General features: G+C 36.7%; 1 protein-coding gene across 7 annotated transcripts in view; it reads left to right on the plus strand.

Annotated features, from left to right (window-relative positions):
* TNKS2 (tankyrase 2) overlaps nt 1-25,618 on the plus strand; it is a 78,547-nt gene that overhangs the window by 31,906 nt on the left and 21,023 nt on the right. For 5 of the 7 annotated variants that reach the window (XM_058187878.1, XM_058187879.1, XM_058187880.1 and 2 more), the window contains 7 exons: nt 1,180-1,300; nt 1,479-1,576; nt 2,203-2,277; nt 3,339-3,444; nt 4,383-4,569; nt 5,356-5,512; nt 6,404-8,244. In XM_058187878.1, the coding sequence (XP_058043861.1) occupies nt 1,180-1,300; nt 1,479-1,576; nt 2,203-2,277; nt 3,339-3,444; nt 4,383-4,569; nt 5,356-5,512; nt 6,404-6,466 (807 nt within the window). In that variant the 3' untranslated portion in view covers nt 6,467-8,244. Of the gene's footprint in view, nt 1-1,179; nt 1,301-1,478; nt 1,577-2,202; nt 2,278-3,338; nt 3,445-4,382; nt 4,570-5,355; nt 5,513-6,403; nt 8,245-24,838; nt 25,236-25,618 lie in introns of those variants that run through there. The other 2 variants (XM_058187877.1, XR_009155692.1) reach the window with 2 other exon arrangements.

Below are 25,618 nucleotides of genomic sequence, written 5' to 3' on the forward strand. Positions count from 1 at the left end.
CTTTCCCTCTTTCATTTCTTATAGTTTTCTAAAACATGTCTTAAACTAATATAACATTTTAGAGAATTGATTTTGTCTGCAAATTATTTTTACTAACTTCAGGAAATATAATGATATGAACACTAATTTACCTATATTAATTAATAATTACACCAATAATTCAGCATTCCAGTTGTGCTAAACATGAAAATTTTTTAACAGAATGTTATTTTGATTACACCAGTGTTTTACTAATGAAGTTAATTAGTTGATCGAGATAAAAAGGATTATGCAAGAAGCTTCCATATATTCAGCATCTAAGGCACAGGTGTCAAACTCAATTATGTCACGTGACATTTCGTGACGTATCAAGACTTTTTTCCTTTGTGGAGCCAGGATGGGCATGGCCTGCATGTGACGCATCCGGCCTGCGGGCTGCCACTTTGACACCCCTGTTCTAAGGCATCATTTTTGCCTCAATTCATTACTCATTTATCTTAGAAGTATAATCTGGTATAATTCTCTCCCTCTTTTTTTTCTAATATGGCAAATCAGAGTTCACAATTTACAATAAAATACATTGATAATGTCCTTCACATTATATGGTTAGTTTGGATATAGCTGTTTTACATATGAAGAGGTAGCATACATATCTGAGTTTTGGATGTATAGCTACAAACCTTGTATCTTAAGAAGGCCTTTGTGTGAAAGATGTGTAATAAAACTTCATTTCCTAGCATCTCGAAATATTTGATTTAAATTAAATTTTAAACAAGTATTAAAAAATTAGTGATAATGATAATAAAACAATAGGTAAGAATTTCTCATTCAAGCAGTGGGCTGTCACATATTTTCTTTAATGCATTTTAAAGAAAAAAGTGTTAAGATTTATTTTCAACTGCAGAATATATTTCAATGGTTAAGAAAAACTAAGCAATTGTGATCTGATAATCCTTTTTAATAACATAGGTTTTTTTAAAAGTGCACTTGAATCAGGCGAAGGTTTTTGTTATTAGCACGGCAAAACTATTTCACTCTTTTTTCTAAGCATTAAATAACAATATGGTTTCTATAAAAGGATTACACTTTATCAGTTGAAATGCAAAATGCAAAAATCTGACCACACCTTTTTGGCAATCTATTGAATTTGTATGAAGAAAACTAATAATTTTAATATTTAATAATTCCTTTTCTTTGCAGATAACTTTGGATGTCCTTGTTGAAATGGGGCACAGAGAATTAAAGGAAATTGGAATTAATGCTTATGGTCATAGACACAAAATAATAAAAGGAGTTGAGAGGCTGATCTCTGGACAGCAAGGTATGTTATAATAAGTAAAATATTTAAGCTACATTTTATGCTTTTCTGTAGTTCTTTTCTGTAGTTCAAAATTGTAATGCTGCCGTTTTAATTTATTTTAGTCAAAAAAATAATGAATGAATCACAGTAGTTCTCAAATGTATTCAAGATGCAATGCTAATATTGTCGTTTCTCTTAGGTCTTAATCCATATCTAACATTGAATACTTCGGGTAGTGGGACAATCCTTATAGATCTCTCTCCAGATGATAAAGAGTTTCAGTCGGTGGAGGATGAGGTATATTATTGATGTATATCCTTAAATACTTAAACATTATGTCTAGCATTAGTTAAATCTATTGCTAAACTGTAACTGTAATTTTCCTGGCATGACTGATTCAGAAATTAACTCTGACTACTTTGGGAAAAATTAGTCATAATTTCATATTGTTGTTTTAACAATATTGTTTTGTTTGCCCTTCAAACCCAAGGGCAGTTTACAATGTGTTATAATCATAATTATGGCAATAGTTAATTATGTTTTGAGAGAGCCAGTTTGGTGGTGTGACTAAAGTATCCAGTTAGAAACCAGACGACTAAGAATAAAACATTGAATAGAAGAAGAAAAAATCTTTTAAAATGGATTATAGTAGGCATTACTTGTGACTTTCCAAAGAATTAATTGAAATGAGGACTAATGTAAATTTCATCCACCAACTACCTGCTTCAAATGAGATTATATGAATCTGCATTTGAGGGTCTACAAAATAAGCCAATACCAATTTACATAACTCGGATAGAGAACACTGATCAATTATGAGGAAATTATTTCCAGACAAGAAAGTTTTATTCAGCTGACTTAAATTCAGGTGTTTTGATTTAGATTTTATTTATATATTTATCTGTGTAAATTTTAATATTAAGATGCAAAGCACTGTACGAGAACATAGAGATGGTGGCCATGCTGGTGGAATTTTCAACAGATACAACATCTTAAAGGTAATGTGTAGGTAACTGGTACCCTTCTCTCAAGTGAGTAATTTTAAAAGCTGAAAGGGATTAGTAGTAAAAATAATGCATTATTTTTAAAGAAAGGTGGGGGTTGAAGTCTTCACCTAATTGATAACACTGACTGATACAGTTGAAGCACAGTGGATTTGATTTAAATCAAGTCGATTTAAATCATGATTTAAATCACTAGTAAAAAGGCTTGATTTAAATCAACTTGACTTAAATAATAATTTTTAAAGAGCAGCTGTCATCTCTGTCCTGCAGCAGCTCCTCCTCTGACCCGCTGTTGACTCAACAATCCCAATATTGCAGAATATACAGCCTCATGCTACATAACTAAGCTCCATTTCATGCTGAATAAATTAAGTATTAATGTATCTTAAATAGAAAACTATCTTTAGATAGATTTTTACTCTAAAAATATTTTATTAAAATAAATTTGATTTTAAAAATCCGATTTAAATTTTAAAAAATCCAATTTTTTTAAATCATCAATTTTTATCCACCCAGAGTTAAAGTTATTCTGTATTGATGACTTTTTCTTATTATGTATTATTTACTTACAATTGCATTTGAACTTATGGTTTTAATTTTATGTATGTCCTCATTCTGTCACTATTATTTCTGAAAAATGTAAACATAATCAGTTCAAATGCAAATAATAGGTACTTCAAAATAGGTAGTTCTCAATTTAGGACCAATCACTTAGTGTCCATTTTGCATTATGAACAACTCCTCAAAAGCTACCGTACTTACAACTTTGTTCTGAAATTATGACATGCCCCTCAAGGTCACAAGACTGTAATTTGGGCGCCCAATTATAAATTGAGGATTATAGTTAACTGTCAGTAAAATAGTAAAAACTGTTTTTACTTTTAAATAAGGTTTTAGATTATCAAGAATTCTATAAAAAGAAATTCTATCTTTCTAGTTTGGATTTATTTTAGGAAGAATGGTTACCTGTTTATTACATGTTAATTGTATAGTGCAATTGATATCAGAAGGTATGGAAGAACATTGACTGAAATTTTGGATTTTTTTCCCTCTAGATACAAAAAGTATGTAACAAAAAGCTTTGGGAAAGATACACTCACAGGAGGAAAGAGGTTTCTGAAGAGAATCATAATCATGCTAATGAAAGGATGTTGTTTCATGGTATTTCATTTTGTCTAAAAGTTACATTGCATTTGTTCAGATGATTTCACTATATTGTTCATCATTAGAAATTCTGATCGCTGTATATAAAAGATCTTTATTGACTTTTAACTAATAATTGATTAATTGGTCTAGTAAAAGAGTTGCTGTGCAAGTCAATCAAAATACTATTAGTGAATTTCCAGAGTATGTAATTATAAATACATACCATATATACATTGATTCAAAATAACCAGACTGTAATGACATCTGTCAGGCACAATGGGATTCACGCCTGTAGAGTTCAAACTAGCTATTTTATTGTTCCCTGCCTATAATACAAGAATCTCCCTAAACTGGCAGCTTTCACCTGGGAAAGGCCAGATAAGGTCCAAAGGCATTGTGGAATTGAGGGGGGGAGGGAGTTGTCAGACCTTGCTCTATTGTGTTTACATAACAAATCCAGGCCAATTCCCTGATTAGCCCCACTGTCTGACTTGAACGGTTACTCTCCAACAATATAACAGTATATATATTTACCTCAAAGCAGTTAGAGCACGATGGGCATTTCCAGTGTCTGCAACTGCCCTACATAAAACAGAATGTTTAGTGATTGTGCATGTCTAATTTAGAGTCAGGTGTTGGTTCTGTAGTACAGTCATAGATTTACAGACCTCAAACCAAACTTGTCTCTGATGTACTAAATTAGTGCTGGTTAAGGAATTTGTATATTAGGCTTCATGTCAGAATTAGTTGTAACCCAATTAGATGTCTTATTTAAAACCAGAATCCTTATCAGATTCACCCCCACAATCCCAATATTTAATTCAGTCACAATTCTTTTCTGGGCTAGATGTTCCAGTATGTTTTTCTGCATAAGTGGCAGAAACTGTATGTAAAAACATGGGAAAATATTTCTATTCGAAGAATATAAAAACCACTTTCTGTTTTATTTTCAGGCTCTCCTTTTGTGAATGCAATTATTCACAAAGGCTTTGATGAGAGGCATGCTTACATTGGAGGAATGTTTGGAGCAGGAATTTATTTTGCTGAAAATTCTTCCAAAAGCAACCAGTATGTCTATGGTATTGGTGGCGGCACAGGTTGCCCCATTCATAAAGACAGGTCTTGTTACATCTGCCATAGGTAAGTTATATTTATTTTTATGGCTGTATGCTTTTTTTCAGAGAATCTTACTTGGCACACAGATTTCAGTGGGTCTAAACAAATAAAATAACAGGAAAAAACAAACACACAGGTATAGAATATGTGGCACCTGACTCAACAGTAGTTACTGTAAGAGGGATCTAGGTGTCCTAGTGAACAACCACTTATTGAGCTAGCAACGTGCTATAGCTGCCAAAAAAAAACAATGCGATCCCAGGTTCCATCAACCTGGGATCAAGGATAGTATCAAGATCACATAAAATGATAGTACTGCTTTATACTTCACTGGTGTGACTATACTTGGCATACTGCATCCAGTTTTATATCGCTATGATACAAAAAAAATGCTGAGACTGTCTAGTCTAACAAAGAAAAGGACTAGGGGTGACATGATCCAATATTTGAGGTCAGAAGAGTCAACTATTCTCCAAAGTACCTTGGGGCAAGAAAAAAGGAACAGATGGAAGAAGAATAAAGAGAGACCCAACCTAGAATTAAGCAGAAATTTCCTGACAGAACAATTAACGGGTGACAAACTTTGCCTCCAGAAGTTGTGTGTGCTCCTTCACTGGAGGTTTCCAAGAACGATCTCTCTGCTATAGGATTAGTTGAATGGAAAGAGAAAGACATCGTTTTAATCGATTAATATAATGTTTAGATTGTATTCAGAGTCTTTACTACGTGATCATGTATTCAAGGGTATTTTTTTCACTGGATTTGTTTTTTTACATGTTACTAATGAAATGCTTCTCTTGTTTAATATAGGCAGTTGCTTTTTTGCCGAGTAACTTTGGGTAAATCATTCCTTCAGTTCAGTGCCATGAAAATGGCTCATTCTCCACCAGGACACCATTCAGTTACTGGACGACCTAGTGTGAATGGGCTAGCTTTAGCAGAATATGTCATCTACAGAGGAGAACAGGTAGTGTATTTAGGGTTTTATTTTTTAAATATTAGAACATACAATATTCATTGATCTGGAAACTGAATATTATGAAGAAGCCTCCCTTTGAAACATGTCAAGTGTCTTTAGTCTGGATCCGGGATATTGTATTCATGAGTCCACAAATTTTGCACATCTAATAAACACGTTTTCCTTAAATGTATGAAGATCTATTCAAAATTCTTTTTTATTTTGCTTTGTTTGGCAAGAAAGGGTATAGTGTAATTTTTTTTGGTCCTCAGGATGGTACCTGTTCATTTAAAAAAAGAAATGAGAATGAGTATGTATTACAAAACAAAGTACAGGTATTTTTAGAACTTTTCTGGATCCCACGGGTGTTTTTAGAAAATAGAAATGATGGCCAAGAGCTGATTTGAAAATGTTACGACAAAAAATAAGCTGAGATTTTAATTCATTGCCTTGTCTTATAAAACCTCTGAGAGTGTACCTAGAGTAGAATAGCATAGAAATCATGGCAATAAATAAAATTAAACTGGGGGCAATGGAAATAATTTTGGGAATTACTTTAATTACTTGCAGATATTCTCTGTGGTGATCATTTTGACCATGGGCATTTTGTGAATATATCATGTTATCTTTCAAAACTGCAGATATCCCAGTGGACCAAAACTAATGGGGACTTTTTGCAGTCATATGGCAGTCTCCTACTTTCAGTAGAGTTTAATAGTTCAATATTAAATCAGTACAGTTACTACAACAATTCTATTTCTTCATTCAAAACTTGTTCCCTCTTTCTCTTTCTCTCTCCCCCCCCTTTATATATACATACATACACACACACAAACAGAGAGAGAGAGATTTGGCTTCACTTTCTGTAAATATTTTGACCACCAATATTTTATCTTTCAGGCCTATCCAGAATATTTGATTACCTACCAGATTGTAAAGCCTGAAATTGTCACAGAAGCTTGAAGCTCCAGCTATTTTACAAAGGTCAAATTTAGCAGTAATCTTAATTGCTAATATAGATACACATATATCCTTCCTTCCCCTCTTCCCCACCTTGGTGGTAGAAAATGTGAATAAAATCTAACATTTTTGACAGATGAAGCTTTAATAACTGTATAGTACGTTTTCTACAAATTCAGAAACTTTTTCAGCACTTTAACAGATCTCATTCCAGGTGATGCTGGTTTGTTTGTACTAAATTATAAAACAGATTTTAACTTGAACTTTGTTTTCTATTTGCCATTTCAGTGAAAACTAACAAATTTTCCTGCCTGGGCAGGGGGTTGGACTAGAAGGCCTCCAAGGTCCCTTCCAACTCTATTGTTATGTTATGTTAAATTGTTGCTATACAGGAACTCACTTTATTAAAACTGTGTTCTTTAAAACACTACATTTACACAGAGAACGATTGCATTTGTAAAACTGTAAATAAGATATTTTCTACTAGCCTGATATTTATTTGCATTGTATTTGTAAAATAAGTGTTTCAAAACTGCAATACATGGAAAACCTATAAACTTCACATTCCCAATTGCATTTCATCACAAGCAGTTGTGGAAAGGACTGCTTGAGAGTCTTGCATATTAAGCAGCAGCATTCATTTGGCTTTTCTTCAGTTAGTTTGAGTTTAATGGAGGAAAATGTATTCCAGTAGATAGTTCCTAAATTGTGCAAATTCCTGAGGAATCTAGTAAACATTCTGCTTGTTCATCTTATTGATCACTACTTAAAATATCTTTCGGTTGGGGATAAGTTAGCTAATCATTTGTCTAATATAGGAAAACTTTTTATTCACTTTAAAACAGGGTATTTAAGAGTGAACAAGCATGTGTTCCTGATTTCTGTTTAGATGTAATGGCACTATAAAATCGAAATGGATCTTTTGCTGGTGGGACAAAGGTGGAAAAGGGGTACCCACGCCCTTCAAAACACTGAAAACTTTTTCACACACCCTCTTCTAAAATGTATTTTTCTTATTCCTTTAGTTCAGTCAAGATATTTTTCATCTTACAGGTTTATCTGTAATATATATCTGTATATATATAATTCAGTTTTTTCCATTGATCTAATTTTAGATGAGCAATTAATTGCAGTTCTTCAATCTTTAAGACCATGTCCCATGATGTACTTTTAATTATACATCGTTCTTACATTATGGTTTTTTAAAAAAATTGCCAAGAGTGCTTAAATTGTCTGGTACATACAGTATGGTATCTTAGATTTGAGTCTTAAATAATTGCTGTGCACGTGAAGTCAGTGCATGGATGGTTATAAAATCATGTGAAAAATATAGTAAATATCACTTTGTTGTGATCACTGTTGGATAAAGGACAGTTCAGTTGAATAAAAGAGGTCTTTGCACTGCATGTTTTCTATTCACTAGCTTAGCCAAATACCTGAACAAGTATTCATGCAAACTATACTAACCATGATTTAAGCATTAAAAACCATATTTTTCATTATTGAAAATATTTCATTTTTTGTGAATGATTATTTAATGTGATATAAATTATTGTGGTATTGGTAGCATTTTAAATGGTACCATAGGATTGGTTAGAATGTTTTTAATTTTGCATGGCATACCTATTTTTCAGAAGGCAGAATGTGTAATGATTTTGATTGTGAGGTGAGGTGAACTTCCAGCCTCCTGTGCAGTTAGAGGTTTATTCATCTTGAAAGTGTCTTACCTGTATTGTATCGCTTTCTTCACCATTCAACCTAAATAAACTTCATTCACAAGCTTTTTGGTAGCATGTATTATGATTGTAAGTTATTATTAAAATTAATACAACTGAAGTATTATTTAAATGTAGTTATTATATTTGTTTCCTATTATATGGGTGTTTTTGATTCCTAAAATCACCCTGATTTTTGAAGCGCTTACACAAGGTTCATTCACTTTACTATCTATTTCTCTCATACAGCACATAATGTACTCTGTGTCGCGTCTTCATCATATTTTTCTTCCATATTTGGGCATATTTTGGAGTATTTATATATCGTAAGTTTTAAGTAGTATTGATCTATGTAACAGAACAATGCAAATGTCAAGATGGCTTGGCATTTTAGGATAAAGTCCTTTTATTTTGTTTTGTTTTTAAATCCACAGAGACCATGTTCAAAAATGAGCAAAAGAAAAAAAACCAGTTACTATTGTAATTCAGTTAATAGCTAAAGATTAAAATAAGTTGCCTATGAACCACAAATCACTCTTACAGATACGTTCAGGATAGAAATGAGGTAAGGTAAAATAATTTAGATTTAGATTTATTAGATTTTTATACCGCCCTTCTCCCGAAGGACTCAGGGCAGTTCACAGCCAAAATAAAACAACAATTATATACACAATAAAACAATAATTAAAAAACTTATTGAATATAAGGCCAAAATTAAAACCATTTAAAACCATAAAAACCCCATAAAATTTACATCAAAATATTAAAAACTACTAAAAATTTCTATGCCAGTCCTGCGCAAATAAATAGATAAGTCTTCAACTCGCGGCGGAAGGTCCAAAGGTCAGGCAGTTGACGAAGTCCTGGGGAAAGTTCATTCCAGAGGGTGGGAGCCCCCACAGAGAAGGCCCTTCCCCTGGGGGACGCCAGCCGACATTGCTTGGCGGACGGCACCCTGAGGAGTCCCTCTCTGTGTGAGTGCACAGGTCGGTGGGAGGCAGTCGGTAGCAGTAGGCGGTCGCGTAAGTACCCCGGCCCTAAGCCATGGAGCGCTTTAAAGGTAGTAACCAAAACCTTGAAGTGCACCCGAAAAACCACAGGTAGCCAGTGCAGTCTGCGCTGGAGCGGTGTTACATGGGAGCCATGAACGGCTCCCTCTATCACCCGCGCAGCTGCATTCTGAACCAACTGGAGCCTCCGGATGCTCTTCAAGGGGAGCCCCATGTAGAGAGCATTGCAGTAATCCAAGCGAGAGGTAACGAGCATGAGTGACCGTGCATCGGGCATCCCGTTCAAGGAAGGGGCGCAACTGGAGAATCAGGCGAACCTGATAAAAAGCTCTCCTGGAGACGGTCGTCAAGTGATTTTCAAAAGACAACCGCCCATCCAGGAGAACGCCCAAGTTGCGCACCCTCTCCATCGGGGCCAATGACTCGCCCCCAACAGTCAGCCGCGGCTGCAGCTGACTGTACCGGGGTGCCGGCATCCACAGTCACTCCGTCTTGGAGGGATTGAGCTTGAGCCTGTTTCTCCCCATCCAGACCCGTACGGCTTCCAGGCACCGGGACAGCACTTCGACAGCTTCGTTGGGGTGGCTTGGGGTGGAAAAGTACAGTTGCGTATCATCAGCGTACAGTTGGTACCTCACCCCAAAACCACTGATGATCTCACCCAGCGGCTTCATATAGATGTTGAAGAGGAGAGGCGAGAGAATCGACCCCTGTGGCACCCCACACGTGAGGCGCCTCGCGGTCGATCTCTGCCCCCCTGCCAAAACCATCTGCAACCAGTCAGAGAGATAGGAGGAGAACCACCGATAAACGGTGCCTCCCACTCCCAAACTCCCCAGCCGGTGCAGCAGGATACCATGGTCGATGGTATCAAAAGCCGCTGAGAGGTCTAATAGGACCAGGGCAGAGGAATAACTCCTGTCCCTGGCACTCCAGAGATCATCAACCAACGCGACCAAAGCCGTCTCTGATCACACTGCACATATAGTTGAATTAACTTCACCATTAATGGGGCCACAAAGCAAACCTTGTCATGATTTCATTTCAAAATGAAATAGGCTCAAATGAAGACTTCACACAGTGTCTGATACTTCAAAATCATGAAGCCAACATCACGGACTGAATCATTGGTGGGACAAACAAAGTTCTGTTTTTTTTTGTTTCTGAACAGTTAGTTTTTTCAAATAGAGGTCACTGTAGACAAAGCTTCAAAGAAATCTACATGATTTGGTACAGGAATCTTATATTTTTCGTATCTTCATTTTGGATACTGAACAGCATGTTGAAAATTCCGAAGAAAACGTTAGGTTTTAGTTTGCTTGTAGTGGAGTGATTGCATTTTGTAATTATATGCACTTTTGCATTCTACTTGATGGCCCTGATCTACTTTCTAATGCTATTAAAAAGGCAATACCTAGTTAAGGTGTGTTTGAGACTACATTTGATGCCTAAAATGATGGATGTAATTTCAGAGTTTTTTGTTGGCAGGTATTTGAAATGTGGCTTGAACAATTTAGCTAACATTCAAAGCAATAAAATAATTAAGATTTTGGAAAGTAATACTTCATGAGAAAGTTGCTTTGTATGCTGAAAGCTGTAATAATAAAGCAACTTGTGTGGGGGGAAATAACGGTACAAAGCTTAAGAAATGTAGCACATCATTTGCACTAGGGGGCACCAAATGCCAAAATCATTTGTTGTATGGGTTGGTTGTTCCTAGTATGCTATATTCTTGGAAATGAATTTCTAAAGTTAAACAAGCCTCATTTGAGGTTTTTAGTGATAAGCTACAAACTGGTTTGTCATTTTATTATATGCTGTTTTTGTGATATTTTTTTCAAACCTTGTCTGAGAAGTGAAATAAATATTTTTTTAGATTTTTCTGCAGGAAAAGCTGCAAAAAACACCTCATATTTGCTTTATTCTTTGAAGATTTACAGTATATTAAACAAGGCTAAAGTATTGGATGTGAAAATTCATGTTACACCTTTTTATTCCTGATGCCAATGAAAAGCATTTTTCAAACTTGATCAGCAATTGCTAAAATTCTGTTACATTCTGTAAATGTAACTACAAAGAAAGCATTCCATGTTTCAGTGAAAAAACATAAGAGATCAAATTACGATAGAAACATTCCTTTGGTGTAGGTCAAAAGAAATATATGGGATTTTGCAAAGTTTTGTGAATATACCAAATAATTTTTTTAAAGTCACTTGATAAGGAAAGTGGTTAAATACATTTTTTAAAAGACATTCTACTTAGTGGCACAGTTTGTTTTGTTACTGGGAAGCCACAATTAAGGAGATAAAATATTAGGAAAGTATGGTAAGCTTGCAAAAGGAAAGTGATGAATTGTGGACAAAAAAATTCAATAGAGTGCATGCTGTTGAACAAATCTGTTCTAAAAATCTTTTTGCTACTTTCCACAGAACATACAAAGTCAATTTTGGGAATTGTTAACATAGACCCTTCCAGAAATGTTATGGGGAAGAGAGATGCATACTATGTTCACTCAGATTCTTATTCCATGTTCTAACTAACATAAACCTTCCACATGCTTATGCTTTCTTGTCCTATTCTATGACCAGGGATTCATTTGTGGAGATCCTAATTCATAGAACAGAACAGATTTCTCGTGCAAAGTGTGTCCTTGGTCATGTCAGCATTTACTGAATATATGGAGCCATTTATTTAAAAAAATAAATCTTAAACTGTCCTAGTAGAGATGGCCATTTATAACAAATGTTGGCTACTCTCAGGCTGTAGCATTTTCCTCCAGCATTAGCATTTCCTTCCCACTCCCCTTGTTCAAGTACAGTTTGGAATTTCTAATAGCAGTTTTTAAAAAATAGAAAGCAATGTTTAATGCATGTTTTGAAGTTAATCGTGTGACCCTTAATGTGTAGACAATGGGACTATCTTATTTTGAAATAATGTAAAACCAGATTAAACTGGCAACATGTTTATATTTAAGATTTCTCCTTGTTTCTAAGCAAGCTGTGTATGATAGTATTTGTGGCAATTCACTCTCCTTCACTAATGTTTCAAATCCCTATTGAAGTATATTTTGATTAAGCCAGCTCAAGGTCACAATAGATTGCAAGCTTCTAAATCATTTCTACTCACTTCTTTTTCTCTTGTATCAAAAGAACCTCCACATTCTGTCAAAAGAATGAAAAAGTTTCATGTTTAGAGCTGGATTTCATACTTTCAGAATAAGACTTATCCATTGCTTTCTTGCAACTTAGTTGGGCCCAATATGGATTTCTATGCAGTCGCCTATTGGCATTTAAACCCTACGCCTATTGCCATTTAAACCCTACCCGACAGAACTTGTGAGGGCTTGAAGCACAGTACAGAGTGAGAGTGAACACCTTATTTCCCTCTGTGAGTTCACCTTCCCATCCCAATCTTGGCTCATCTTGGCTTCATATTGAGCAAAGAATTTTTCTTTTTTTATTATTATTTTTTATTATGCCATTTTCTTTGTTATATATAATATTTCCATATTCACAATAGCACTTTATTGTCTGGGTACAATCTCTTTTAAATACACATAATAAATCTTATACACACAATAATTATAACTTATTTTCAAAATCTATTCGCCATGGTCTTCGCTTATCCTTATTAAACATCTTCTGTTGTCTAATTAAATGCTTTGTTCAGTTTTGTCTATAATCAATAATATCAAAAATAAATATATAAACATCACATTTATAACCATTATCCTCCAAGTATATTAATCATAGTGTGTACCAGGGGTGAAATGCTCCCGGATTGGACCGGATCACGCTATCCGGTAGCGATGGTGGCTGCTGGTTTGAAGGACTGATAGCAAAAATCCCTGGCCCTGCCCCCCCACCTCTGCTGAGCCGCACCATCTGCAGAGGTTTTTTGGTTTTTTTTTACTTTTAAAAGCCGGTTTTGCTTCAGCCGAAACATGCCTTTAAAAGTAAAAAAAAGCCTTTGAGGATCCCACCCCTCAGCTGAGATGAGCAGAGACTTTAAACTTTTTTTTAAAAAATTAAAGTCTCCTCTGGCGATCTCACCTGAGTTCCTCATCAGCAGAACCTTACTTGTACTCTTACCTGTAGAAAACATGTTTTCTACAAGTAAGAGTAGAGATTCTAAGGCACTTACCTGATTACTGATGAACGCATGGCTCTTTCCAGCCTGAAAGCAGTTTCAGTTTCAGCCAGACAGAATCAATCGCTCAGCTAATCTATTTCCTCGGTGATCAACTGGCTGGCTTGGCTGGCTGAGGAACTCTGGGATTTGAAGTCCACAATAAAATAAAATAATAAAATAAAATATTTGTGCAGCTTTCTGAGATTTATTATGTTTCTGTAGTGTTTCACTCTAACTACACAAACACACAAAATCTCAGAAAGCTGTATGTGGCATTTTGTGTGTGTGTGTGTCAAGTTGTGTGTGTGTAAAGTGTGAAAGTTGGTTTTTGACCTTTTTGTGGCTGTGTGAAGTGTGAAGTGCAGCTGCTTTTACATTGTGTGTGAGTCAGTTGTGTTGTGTTGTGTGTGTGTAAAGTGTGAAAGTTGTTTTTTGAGCTTTGTGGCTATGTGAAGTGTGAAGTGCAGCTGCTTTTACATTGTATGTGAGTCGTGTTGTGTTGTGTTGTGTGTGTGTAAAGTGTGAAGGTTGGTTTTTGATACCAGTTATTGTTTTTTTATACTTTGTTTATTATTTTTATTATTTACTGTTATTGGCCACGCCCACCCAGCCATCTGACCACCAAGCCACGCCCACCAATTAATCCACGGCCACAGAACCAGTAGGGAAAATTTTTAGATTTCACCTCTGGTGTGTACTTATCTTAATTATTCAATATTCATTATTTAATTACAATTACTTCATCTTTTTTTTACATGTCCTTAATTCTAAATTTCTAATTCCTTCTATTTTCTAAACATTAATAAAATAGTTCCCAAGTTAAAAAAAGTAATATTTTCCCATTTCTAGTTTCTACCTCTATACTAATTCTTAATACAACAACTCCTTTATTAAACAGTATTTTGCATCTATCCCTCATCTCTTGCCCATTTTCATATCTCTAATTGACTTCTTGGCACATCTCCCTTACTCCTCTCTTGGGGTCTGATATCTTCTTATATCATTCATGTTTTAAGTATTTCATCTGTCTCTACCACTTCTTCACTCTGTTGAGCCTTCAGTAGACCTTTCAGTGATCCTTTCCTCACTTCAGGGGTGTCTTTCTATGTATCCTCTTCTGTTCTTTAATCTCTTAAAGTGTAAATTACCTTTTTTATTTCATCAGCTTTTACTATCTTTTTTTTATCTTTTTGTATCATTTGTCATTTTTTCTTCCCCTGTCCTTTCCTCTGTTCTTTCTATTTTCACCTCTACTTCCTGAATTTCATATTCATTATTCAGTGTCATTTGCTCATAATTTTCTGGTCTCACAACTATGTCGTGTATCAATTCTTTTACCTCCCTATGATTCCTTGTCGTCATTTCCTGCGTACCTTAGTCGCCGCTATTCACCTCAGTTCTTCTTAGGTCTTAGTCGCCACTATTCACCTCAGTTGAACATCCCCTTTCCAAAGCAAAAGTTAGAAAATTCTTACCCAGACCGAGGATTTTCTCTTCTATTTCAGCTGTCATGGCTTCAGTTCAGCCATAATGGCCGTCTTCTTTTCTGCTGGTTAAAGAGGTTTTTTGGTCACACTAGAAGTTTGTGCTCTCCTCACGACCATCGAAGCATCCCCTCTAACTTTGGCACCCCTACAGGGTGACTTTTGGCCTAGCAGAGCCTCCTGGCTAGAAGAATTTGGTGGGACTTCGCGGAGCTACTGCTTATCCACACCACTTTGCCATGACGTCGGCTCCTTTCTTCTAGCAAAGCATTTTTCATACAGTTTTAAATTTACTTAATAAATTTAAATCTAAGTTTACTTAGAAAGGTTACTGATTCCCTTCAGACCTCTCACTAAATATACAAAAATATTGGAAAAGTAAAGTCCAAAGCAGACAGAATGATGTAAATGAAACGGAAGAAATCTTAAACCTGGGCACTGTACTCCATAATTTCATTTACAAACACACTCACACCAGTTAAATGTAAGAACTAAGGGTTTGTTTGTTTTTTACAACCCTGTAATCCCTTGTATCCGGATGGAGTCGGGGCGACTGAATGGAGGTGAGTGTTTACTAGCTGGATGCCCTTCCTGACGCCTATGCAGAATTTGCAGCAGATATTTTCTCTTTGCACTGCCTAGGATTGAACTCTCAACCTTCCAAGTGGAAGGTGAGCGTCTTCACCTCTAGGCCACCAGGCCACTCAAATGTAGAGAACTAAGATACTGGGATGAGCCAAATGCAAATCTACCATTCTTTCAACTTCTTATGTCATATATAGAGCTTTCATGAACCTTGAGTTTTTGAAAAGTGGAATACAAATCCAATGAAATAACTATACATCACTCATTGGACATTTGTCTGATAAAAATACTTTGACATTGATTTGGATGTGCAACTTTTCCTTCTTCACAGTTAACACAGCTACTTCTTGTAAACTGGCTATATACTTTAAACCGCCTTAGTTTGAAAACAACATGCAGTGTCTGCTTGTTGTTTGAATCAAAGCAAAAGAATTGGACCCATGAGGTTTTCAAGAACCATGCTATACTCACAAGTAGTCATGTATGTGTGACCCAATAGCCGAAGTAAACGTATATGGGCTTCACAGTTGACAAGACTAACAGCTTTTATGGCAGAATTGAATGAGAAACCCATGGCTCAGAGTGTCAAAGCTAGCCTAAGAGAGACCACCAGTTCTGACAATTAGTCATTCACGTTTCCCACAGTTTAATTGTTCTATTGATGCTGAATGTGAGAAGTTACTTTCCAGCTCTTTATGAGTCGTTACTCAGGCGTGATCCAGGCAGTTCTGCTGGAATTTGGCAGTTTGGCTTGGGGGGGGGGGGAGTTTGAAAGATGGGCCAATTAACATCCTGGGCATTCTTGATAGGATTAGACTTTTTAGGGCAGGCAATTATTTGCATATAGCCTTGGCTTACCACATTAGTATTGTTTCCTTAATTCATTTTAATTTGTTTCCCACCCTCATTCCCCGGCCTCATTCACCCGCTCCCATCGACTTCTCTTAACAGCCTTTTGTTGTCTACCAAGGTAGTAAATAAATAGGGAGCCGTTGTATGAGTCCAGCCAGAAGGCATGTGAGGCCAATGCTCTCTGATATTTTAAATTAAATGTACACCAAATGAAAAGTATAATTATAAAAGTAGTCTACTCCCAAAGCCACATTTCATGATATTAACAACCTAGTGATATGTTTATACAGTTACAATAGATGGATGATAAAGCACCATTATCTTTTTGACTGCTTATGGTTGCAAAATTTATATATTCTGGTTTCCTATCATTACTAAACATGAAATACAAGAAGGCAGAGCTATGCCTTGGCTACTCCTTTAAAAGCAGAGAATTGAGGGCAGGTGAAATTTCTGAAGAAATGCGACCCATAGCTTGTTGCCTATATGTGCAATGATTGACTCTAAAAAGGGACCACCTGCAGATATTAATAGCTTGATAGCAGGATAGATGGTCTTTCTCTTGGCCACCAGGTCATAAACCATTTTATTTATTTCAGAAAATTTATATGGCCACCCAACTCACTCTCAATGACTGATAAAAGGGCAAGGATTTAGGGCAGGAGTTTATGTTTTGTTCTGAAAACAATTGACAACTGATACAGGTCTATTAACAAGCATCATCGTGTAATTCCCAGCAACATACACCAGTTAGTAGCCCAGTGTTTCTCAATCCTGACAATTTTAAGATTGGACTTCTTAAAAGTCCAATCTTCAACTCCCAGAATTTCCCAGCCAGCCGTGAGAAATCCTGTAGCAGCCCAAGTAGCTGTTCCTTGCATTCAATGAAGCACCCAGACATTTTTCAATTTTAATCCCATTCAGAATGTATTGCAATAGTTAAGACAGGATTGAGTCAAGACATAGATACATGTCACCAAATCCAATCATTACTGTACAATTGTAGTCTTCATCACATTGCCAGCTATGAATATAATGATTGCAGAAGATTAATGGGCCCTCAGATAATAATACTGCTTTTTCAGAAGTGCTTTAATTTTTATCCAAAACAGGTAGATCTCAGAAGCTGCCTCCTTACTGCCCATCATGCGTTCATTTTGTTTGGATTTAATATCAGCACGTTCTTCTCGTCCAACTCATAAGAAACTCCATAATCCTGGAATTCTCCATACTTGTCCAGGAGAACACCTCAGCAGTTGCTCATTTTTCTTTAAAGAAAGCAGCCATAGCTGAACTTTTCCATTTCCATTTCTCCAGCATGAACTGAACCGAAATTTTTCATTTCTCCAGCATGGCTGATTAAAAGCAGGATTGCAGAGTATCAGCCTAGGACCTAAAACAGTACAAAGTCAGTGGCAGTAACTTGCTAAGATAATTTTGAAATGTACAAAACAGCATGCTAATTGTGTTGTCCAGTTTTGTATGCAGGATTTAATTATGATAAATGAAATAACAGTCACTTGAGTCAGTTCTCTAGACATTAGTGAGCAATCCAGTCCCTTTCCTTGCAAACCTTAATATTCCCCAAAACAGCTCTTCCAAAATTCAGAAACAGGCCTTTAAATCACAGCAGTGTAGTTTTCCCTTTAATAAAAAACCCAGAAGAAATGTAAACATGAAGGCTGAAAATTCAAGCTTTGCATCCTCAGGTGACATCATTGCATCACTCCTCATCTCTTGTGTCTCAATAGAGAAACAGTGGTATTGCCAGCCGCAAAATAAGGAATATCTTGAAGTTCTTTCTCTTATTAAGCAACATGATTATCATTACTTTGGACCTTTTGCCCAACAATTTTATACTGTTGTTACCACCTAAAGCTGCTTAATAGCAAGATGGGTGGCATATAAATTTAATAAAATAAAAAGGACAGTATAAAAGCAATTTTAAGTAGAGTAGAATTGAATTGAATTGAATTGAATTCTTTATTGGCCAAGTGTGATCGGACACACAAGGAATTTGTCTCTGATGCATAAGCTCACAGTCCACATATAAATAGCAAGAAATAGGTCATAGATCATAATCATGGTTACAATCATTAATCATAAATTACAAATGACAATTGATAAACCATAAGAACCAATAGGAGGAAAGATGAGAAGATGGCAAAAGTTGAGAAAAGAGACAGTGCTGTGGGAATTAAGTGTTCAGCAGAGTAATGGCACGGGCGGGTGGGAACTATCTTTATGTCTGATTGTTTCGGCATGCAATGCTTTATAGCAGCATCCTGAGGGGAGAAGTTGAAATAGATTATGTCCAGGAGTTGGTAGCTATTTTCTCAGTCCTCTTTCTGGTTCATGCAATATACAGGTCCTCAATAGAAGGCAGCCTGGTTGCGATTGTTTTTTCTTTCCTAACTATCTGTTGAAGTCTGTGTCTTGTCTTGTTTTGTTGCTGTGTCAAACCAGACAGTTACTGAAGTACAAATAGTACTAATATGACAATTCCCAGGAAATATTGGGAGCAAATGGAGTTACTTAGAGTCAGGATAAGACAACAGAAGAACAAAAAGATTAAGGCCTTATGCAAATAGTATCCATTCTGTGTACCTGAGAAGGAAGCCATTCTTCAGGAATTGGGTGCTTGAACAAGAATGCCCAATACTAATACAATCTTCTCTAACTCATACCTCTTGATCTATTGGGCATTCTAGCCAAGCTTGTCAATGGCTCCAGTATTCACCAATGGCATTCATACAGAGCAAAGTTGGAGAAGAAAAAGATCAAAGGAAAGTGGTAGGAAAGATAAGCAAGACCGGCCTCTGTTAACAGAGGGATTATCTCTGTTTCACATACCAAATCATACTGGTTGGCACATGGATGGAAATTCAGTTTCAGACAGAAATCAAACATGGAGGTGCAATCTGGCAGAACCAAAAAAAGCAAGTCATTACCCTGGCCTGTTCAGAATATGCTACTTAGTGGAAGAATTCACAAAGAAACTTTACCTAAACTTAGAATGAAACCAAAATCAACTCTTTGGTTTTCCAAACAGATCATTCAGGAGACTGGTCAATAAAGGATAGCAAGATGGACGGCATATCAATTTAATAAATGAATGAATGGTATCCTTCAACATTAGTCTTTTTTTCTAGTCTTCCCAAATTTACAGGATTGATATGAGTGGTAGGGTTTTATAATCCAGATTCAGATATTGTTCTCATGACTTTTAATGCTTGTAGCTTAGCAGTAGGCGATAAAGGCATTTAAAATTTGGTAAAATCTCCTTTTTTTAAACAGGGACGCGGTGGCTTAGTGGTAAGACATTGAGCTTGTTGATCAAAACTATTTGACTATTGCCTTATACATTGTAAGCCGCCCTGAGTCTTCGGAGAAGGGCGGGGTATAAATGTAAACAAACAAAAAAAAAAAAGGTCGGAAATTCAACGGTTCGAATCCCTAGTGCTGCATAACAGGGTGAGCTCCCATTACTTGTCCCAGCTTCTGCCAACCTAGGAGTTCGAAAGCACGTAAAAAATGCAAGTAGAAAAATAGGGACCACCTTTGGTGGGAAGATAACAGCATTCCGTGTGCCTTTTGCGTTGAGTCATGCCGGCCACATGACCACGGAGATGTCTTCGGACAGTGCTGGCTCTTCAGCTTTGAAACAGAGATGAGCACCGTCCCCTGGAGTCGGAACAACTAACACGTATATGAGAGGGGAACCTTTACCTTTACCTTTTAAAATCTCCTTTCAGGTTTCCTAGCAAAGCAGATCTGATCCAATTCGATGAGGAGAAGCCACCACGTTGCAAAAGGGAAACGCAACTGCTTTTTTTCCAGTGACACTCCTTTCCCCAGAAAGAATCTTAAGTAGCAGATTTAAATATTGCTGGGGGCCTGCTGAAGTGTACACATCACGGGTTGTGCGTTAGTTCCAGAGCCAGGTCCTTATTGGTCTCTCTCTGGGTGGCATGACATCATGACTTGTCTTCAATAGGTTGTTCGTGGCTGCCAAAGAAAAGAAATCAAGGGGGAGGTAGAACACTCCCACTATGTGGTCTCAGACCCAATGAAAGGGCAACCTGCCTTGAGATAATGGAGACCCCCACCCACTCCTTCCCCCAAATCTGCTGGCGGTTACTATTAAAAGAAAAGAGGAATTGTAAACCCATGCCCAAGAATATTCAAAGGAATTTTAAAGAGCTGTTAACCCTCCATCACAGGCATCTGAAAGGCCTTTGCTCTGACAGCAGAAACATGCCCGTAATTTTTAAATAGTTTGGCCCTGAACTGAGATAATGGCTCACTTCTAAATCCTTGACATCTACAAACATGTAGCAATAGTCCCACGTGGCCTTTTTGTTATCTCTTTCCTATCAGCAGCATGTCAATAACAACTATATTCACCGTTCCTTTTTTTTTTCTTTTTAAAAATCATGCCTCACTGAAGGCCAGTTGTGACAGCACCCCTCTCCTCCCCCTCTTTCTTCTCCCTCCCCCATACTTTCACAGGAACACAAAATTCTCATAAAATCTTGGGAAAAAACAGTTCAATAGCATTCTTGGACATTTGGTCTACAAAGAAATAATCTCTCAAACTGAGCTCCGCTCTGGGTGACGTCTTGGATCACACTGCCAATCTAAATTAAAATTTTCAGCCAACAAAATGTTTTCCCATTCTCATTTACTGATCCTGGTCCTGTTTAGATGCAGCTTATATCCAGTCAATATTATTTTAAAGTTATATTCAGTCAATATTATTTTAAAAGGTATGATGTGAATGAAAATTTTCTTTTTTGCATAAGGATGGGAGAGAAGGAGAGATGGAAAATTTGATGTAATCCAATTTTCCATCTCTCAGATTAAACTCAAATTAAAATCCATATAGAGTCCCAGGAACTCACTGAGTAATTTAGGTCCAATACCACCAAATAAATAATATTTTCATTTCAGCAGTGGCAGAATAAGATTTCTAAAACCATTACACCATTTTTGTATACAGTTTGTACGCTGCCTTCATTAGAAATTAATAAGGATGCCCCTGTGAGTGAGGCAACTCTCTACATGTAGTCCTCGACTTAGAACAATTCATTTAATGACTCTTCAAGGTTACAATGTCACTGAAAAAAGTGACTTATGACCATTTTTCACACTTATGACCATTGCAGCATTCCTATGGTCACCTGATCAAAATTCAGAACATTTGGCAACTGACTCATATTTACGACGGTTGCAGTGTCATGGAGTCATGTAAATCACCTTTTGCAACTTTCTGATAAGCAAAGTCAATGGGGAAGCCAGATTCACTTAACAATCAGGTTATACTAACTTCACAACTGTAGTGATTCATTTAACAATTGTGGCAAGAAATGTCATAAAATGGAGCAAAATTCACTTAACAAATGTTTCGCTTAGCAATGGAAATTTTGAGCTCAATTGTGGTCGTAAGTTGAGGACTACCTGTACTGGAGCAGTTGTCAGCAACACACATGTATGCTGTATTCAGTGCTGGCTTCGAATCATCCCATTCCTTTCTCTCACTTGCGTTCTTGTGTTCTCTTCAGAGCTTCATTCACCAATATTGAAGTGTGTTAACTTTACAATTGACGCTAGGCACTGAAGGAATGAACGTACAATAAAAGCATCCCTGAATAGGGCACTGATAAGAAAAACGTCCATTTTGACGTATGGCATAGCTTTTATTGTTGACGTAGCATTGTGTTTCCCCACCCACACCCACCCCAAATCTCTCCAGCCCTGGGAATTCTCATGGCCTGGTCACACTAAAAACTGTGTGTATGATTCAAGTGGAATGTAATGTGAATTACAAGAAAGGCCGGATGTGTTCCAGAGGGGAGGGTGTTTTTGTGTGGAAAAGCCAGTTGTCCATGAGTAAAATCACCCCACAGACACATCACACCACTTCCTCCATTCAAGGGGAAAGAGGGCTGAGTGAAAGATGGCCCAGCCTGTCCTTTCTTGTTTTCCCCCTCACCAAGGTACACACACAACCAGCATTTTGAAAATTTGAAAGCTCAAGAGAAGAAGAAAATTTGGCCCTGAACAATTGTACAGCTCCGCATTTTCTCCAAGGAAGGCACGTAGGGCAGACAAGGAACAGCTTCTTGAATGCCAGATTAGTTTCAAAGCTGTTTAATATTTTATACAAGATCTCACTATAAAGATTCTTTTTTTCTTTTCTTTTTCATAATGAAACATTTGTGGGCCAAGAACGTTAGCCTGAATCTGTAGCATTTCCAACATTCTTCTTTCGGTATTTCTGAGGGTGCTTAAAACTTTAAATCCCTGAGAAAATGTCATGAATAAAGTAACATGGTTTATGCAGAAGAGAAGGTTGGAAACTCTGTTAAAGGAATGTCTGTTATTTCATTCCTCCCACTTTCATCATTATCCTGTTCAATGTTTTTGAGAAAGTGGTGTAGAGCGGATTTCTATGAGAAATTTCTTTGCTGCTGCTACTACGCATGACTTATTATATTAATTAATTTAAATATAGTAACACATAACTAAACTGAATGTTGCATAAATAATATATGTGGATTAACATTAAATATATTACATCTGGGCCAAAGCAAAATTAACGAGTTCCATTTCTTTGTGTCATAATATATGTGGGTACATCAGTGATGAAATCCAATTTTTTTTTTACTACCGATTCTGTGGGCATGGCTTGGTGGGCATGGTGTGGCTTGGTGGGCATGGCAGGGGAAGAAAACTGCAAAATCTCCATTCCCACCCCACTCTGGGGCCAGCCAGAGGTGGCATTTGCCAGTTCTCTGAATTACTCAAAATTTCCGCTACCAGTTCTCCAGAATTTATTTATTTTATTTTATTTTTATTCAATTTTTATACCGCCCTTCTCCCGAAGGACTCAGGGCTGTGTACAGCCATATAAAAGTCACAATATAAACATTAAAAGAAATTAAAACAAGCATATTATAAGGTGGCCGAATTTAAAACATTTAAAACATTAAAATATAAATAACCCCACTAAAATTTTAAGCCAGTCCCGCTTGAATAAATAGGTGCGTTTTCAGCTCACGGCGAAAGGTCCGAAGATCAGGCACTTGACGTAACCCAGGGGGAAGCTCGTTCCAGAGCATAGGAGCTCCCACAGAGAAGGCCCTACCTCTGGGGGCCGCCAGCTGACATTGTTCTGAACCTGTCAGAACCTGCTGGATTTCACCCCTGGGGTACATGCATAATTTTGTATTTATTTATTTTATTTTATTTTATTTATCTTGTCATGTTTATGTTTATATTAGAGGTGGAGACCCTTTGACAGCTGTCTGCAATGTAATTTCATTTTAATGTATGCCGTACTTTCAAAGTGACAAAGTTATTCTAAGTCTAAGTCTTCTTTATCTGACCAGTTCAACCAAATCTGGACAACAGCAGAACAACTTCGAATCAAATTGATTGAGCTCATCCTGTTACATTCTGATCCAAAATAAAATTCACTGGAACCAGGAGTTTCAAAATCAGATTGCCATGACTGCCATAGAAGGATTGATTTATTAATTCCAGATGCAGTTTCTGAATAGTCTTCAAATGTAGCCCCATGTAGAACACAGCACAGTAGTCTGTCCCGGGGTTGATGGGGGCAGGAATTGAAGTCACCAGGTTTCCCTTCAGATAATGGCATACACGTAGTCCTTGATTTACAACAGTTCATTTTGTGACCGTTCAAAATTTAAATGGCACTGGAAAAAGTGACTTATGATTGTTTTTCACACTTACAATTTTTGCAGCATCCCCATGGTCATTTGGATGCTTGGCAATTGGTTCATATTTATGATGATTGCAGTGTCCCGGGGCCATGTGGTCACTTTTTGTGACCTTCTGACAAGCAAAGTCAATGGGGAAGCCAGATTCACTTAAGAATCGTGTTGGTAACTTAACTGCAGCAAGAAAGGTCGTAAAATGGGGGAAAACTCACTTAACAAATGTTTAATTTAGCAACATAAATTTTGGACTCAATTTTGGTTGTAAGTCAAGGACTGCCTGTAATGAAATTGACTCTACTGGGTTTTCTGAGGATTAAATTGTGAAATTGAATAGAGAGTGGGTAAAATGATAAAAATCAGAGAGAAGGAATAGATGCACTTTTTAAAACAACTTCCCTCAAAACATTGGTGAGTTCTTACTTAATAAAAAAACCCTTTATTTAAGGAACAATTGATAAATAATTTAACATATATGTGCTTACAGATAGTAAATGACAGTTAAAAACCAGCTTAAGTGCAGAACTGAACTGCAGTTTTTGTTTTTACTATCTTTATTAACTGTGTTATTGGTTACACACCCATTTCCTTTTTATTGATTTATTGTACTTTTACTGCAGCTCAGATGACTATTGGTGGCTTTCAGGCAAGAGAAAGTTAAAACATCCTCATTGAGGCTAAAACTAATCAAAACCAATCATAGCAATGATAGCGATAGCCACATCGGTCCCCATAGAATACAAAAATTGACAAGAAACCAAGAATAAAACAAGAAATAGAAAATAAGATGGCATCCAGTGTAAACTCAAGGAAAGGCCCTCCAAAGTTATTCAGTTGTTTTTTTTAATTTCAGGAAAATCAACAAGGAGACTGGTCTGACAATCCTAAAGCTGATGATCCTCACAGTTTCCATGTATAAAGCATTAAGGGCTTTACAAATCAATGCTACCACCCTAAAGTGTATTCTGAAATTAATTGGCAACCAGCACAGAACTAGAAAAATCATTGCTACATGCTTCCAGGAACAGGTACCAGTAAACACACAATATATTCTGGACCAATTGCAATCTTCAAGTAGTCTTTAAAAGCAGCCCCATGTAAAACCCATTGTAGTAATCAGGTGAAGGTAGGAGTTGCTATACTGTAATGAGCAACGAGAATAACCTTGGAAGATGGATGGACTGCAGCCTAGACAACAGTCTGATAAGTGAATTGAGTCCAAAGAGAAATGGAAGTGGAGAAGCCATCTTAGAATTGACCCTCCTTGGTCCTCTGGAGAGTAAAGGTAGAGAGGAGAGACTGGCAAGATTCTGCTACTATAACTTTACAATAAAGTTACAGTATTAATATTCATGGTCTTGGTTTCTTATCTGGACTACCACAAAGAATGGACATATAGAATAGAATTTTTATTGGCCAAGTGTGATTGGACACACAAGGAATTTGTCTTGGTGCATATGCTCTCAGTGTACATAAAAGAAAAGATACGTTCATCAAGGTACAACATTTACAACACAATTGATGATCAATTGATGATCAATCAATCAAGCAAGGTCTTCTTTCCCCAGATAAGGCCATAATTAGCTGACTGAATGGTGCTTTTTGCTTACCCTGTATCTAACATATTTTGTGC

The sequence above is a fragment of the Ahaetulla prasina genome, chromosome 6 (genome assembly GCF_028640845.1).
Source record: "Ahaetulla prasina isolate Xishuangbanna chromosome 6, ASM2864084v1, whole genome shotgun sequence".
NCBI lineage: Eukaryota > Metazoa > Chordata > Lepidosauria > Squamata > Colubridae > Ahaetulla > Ahaetulla prasina.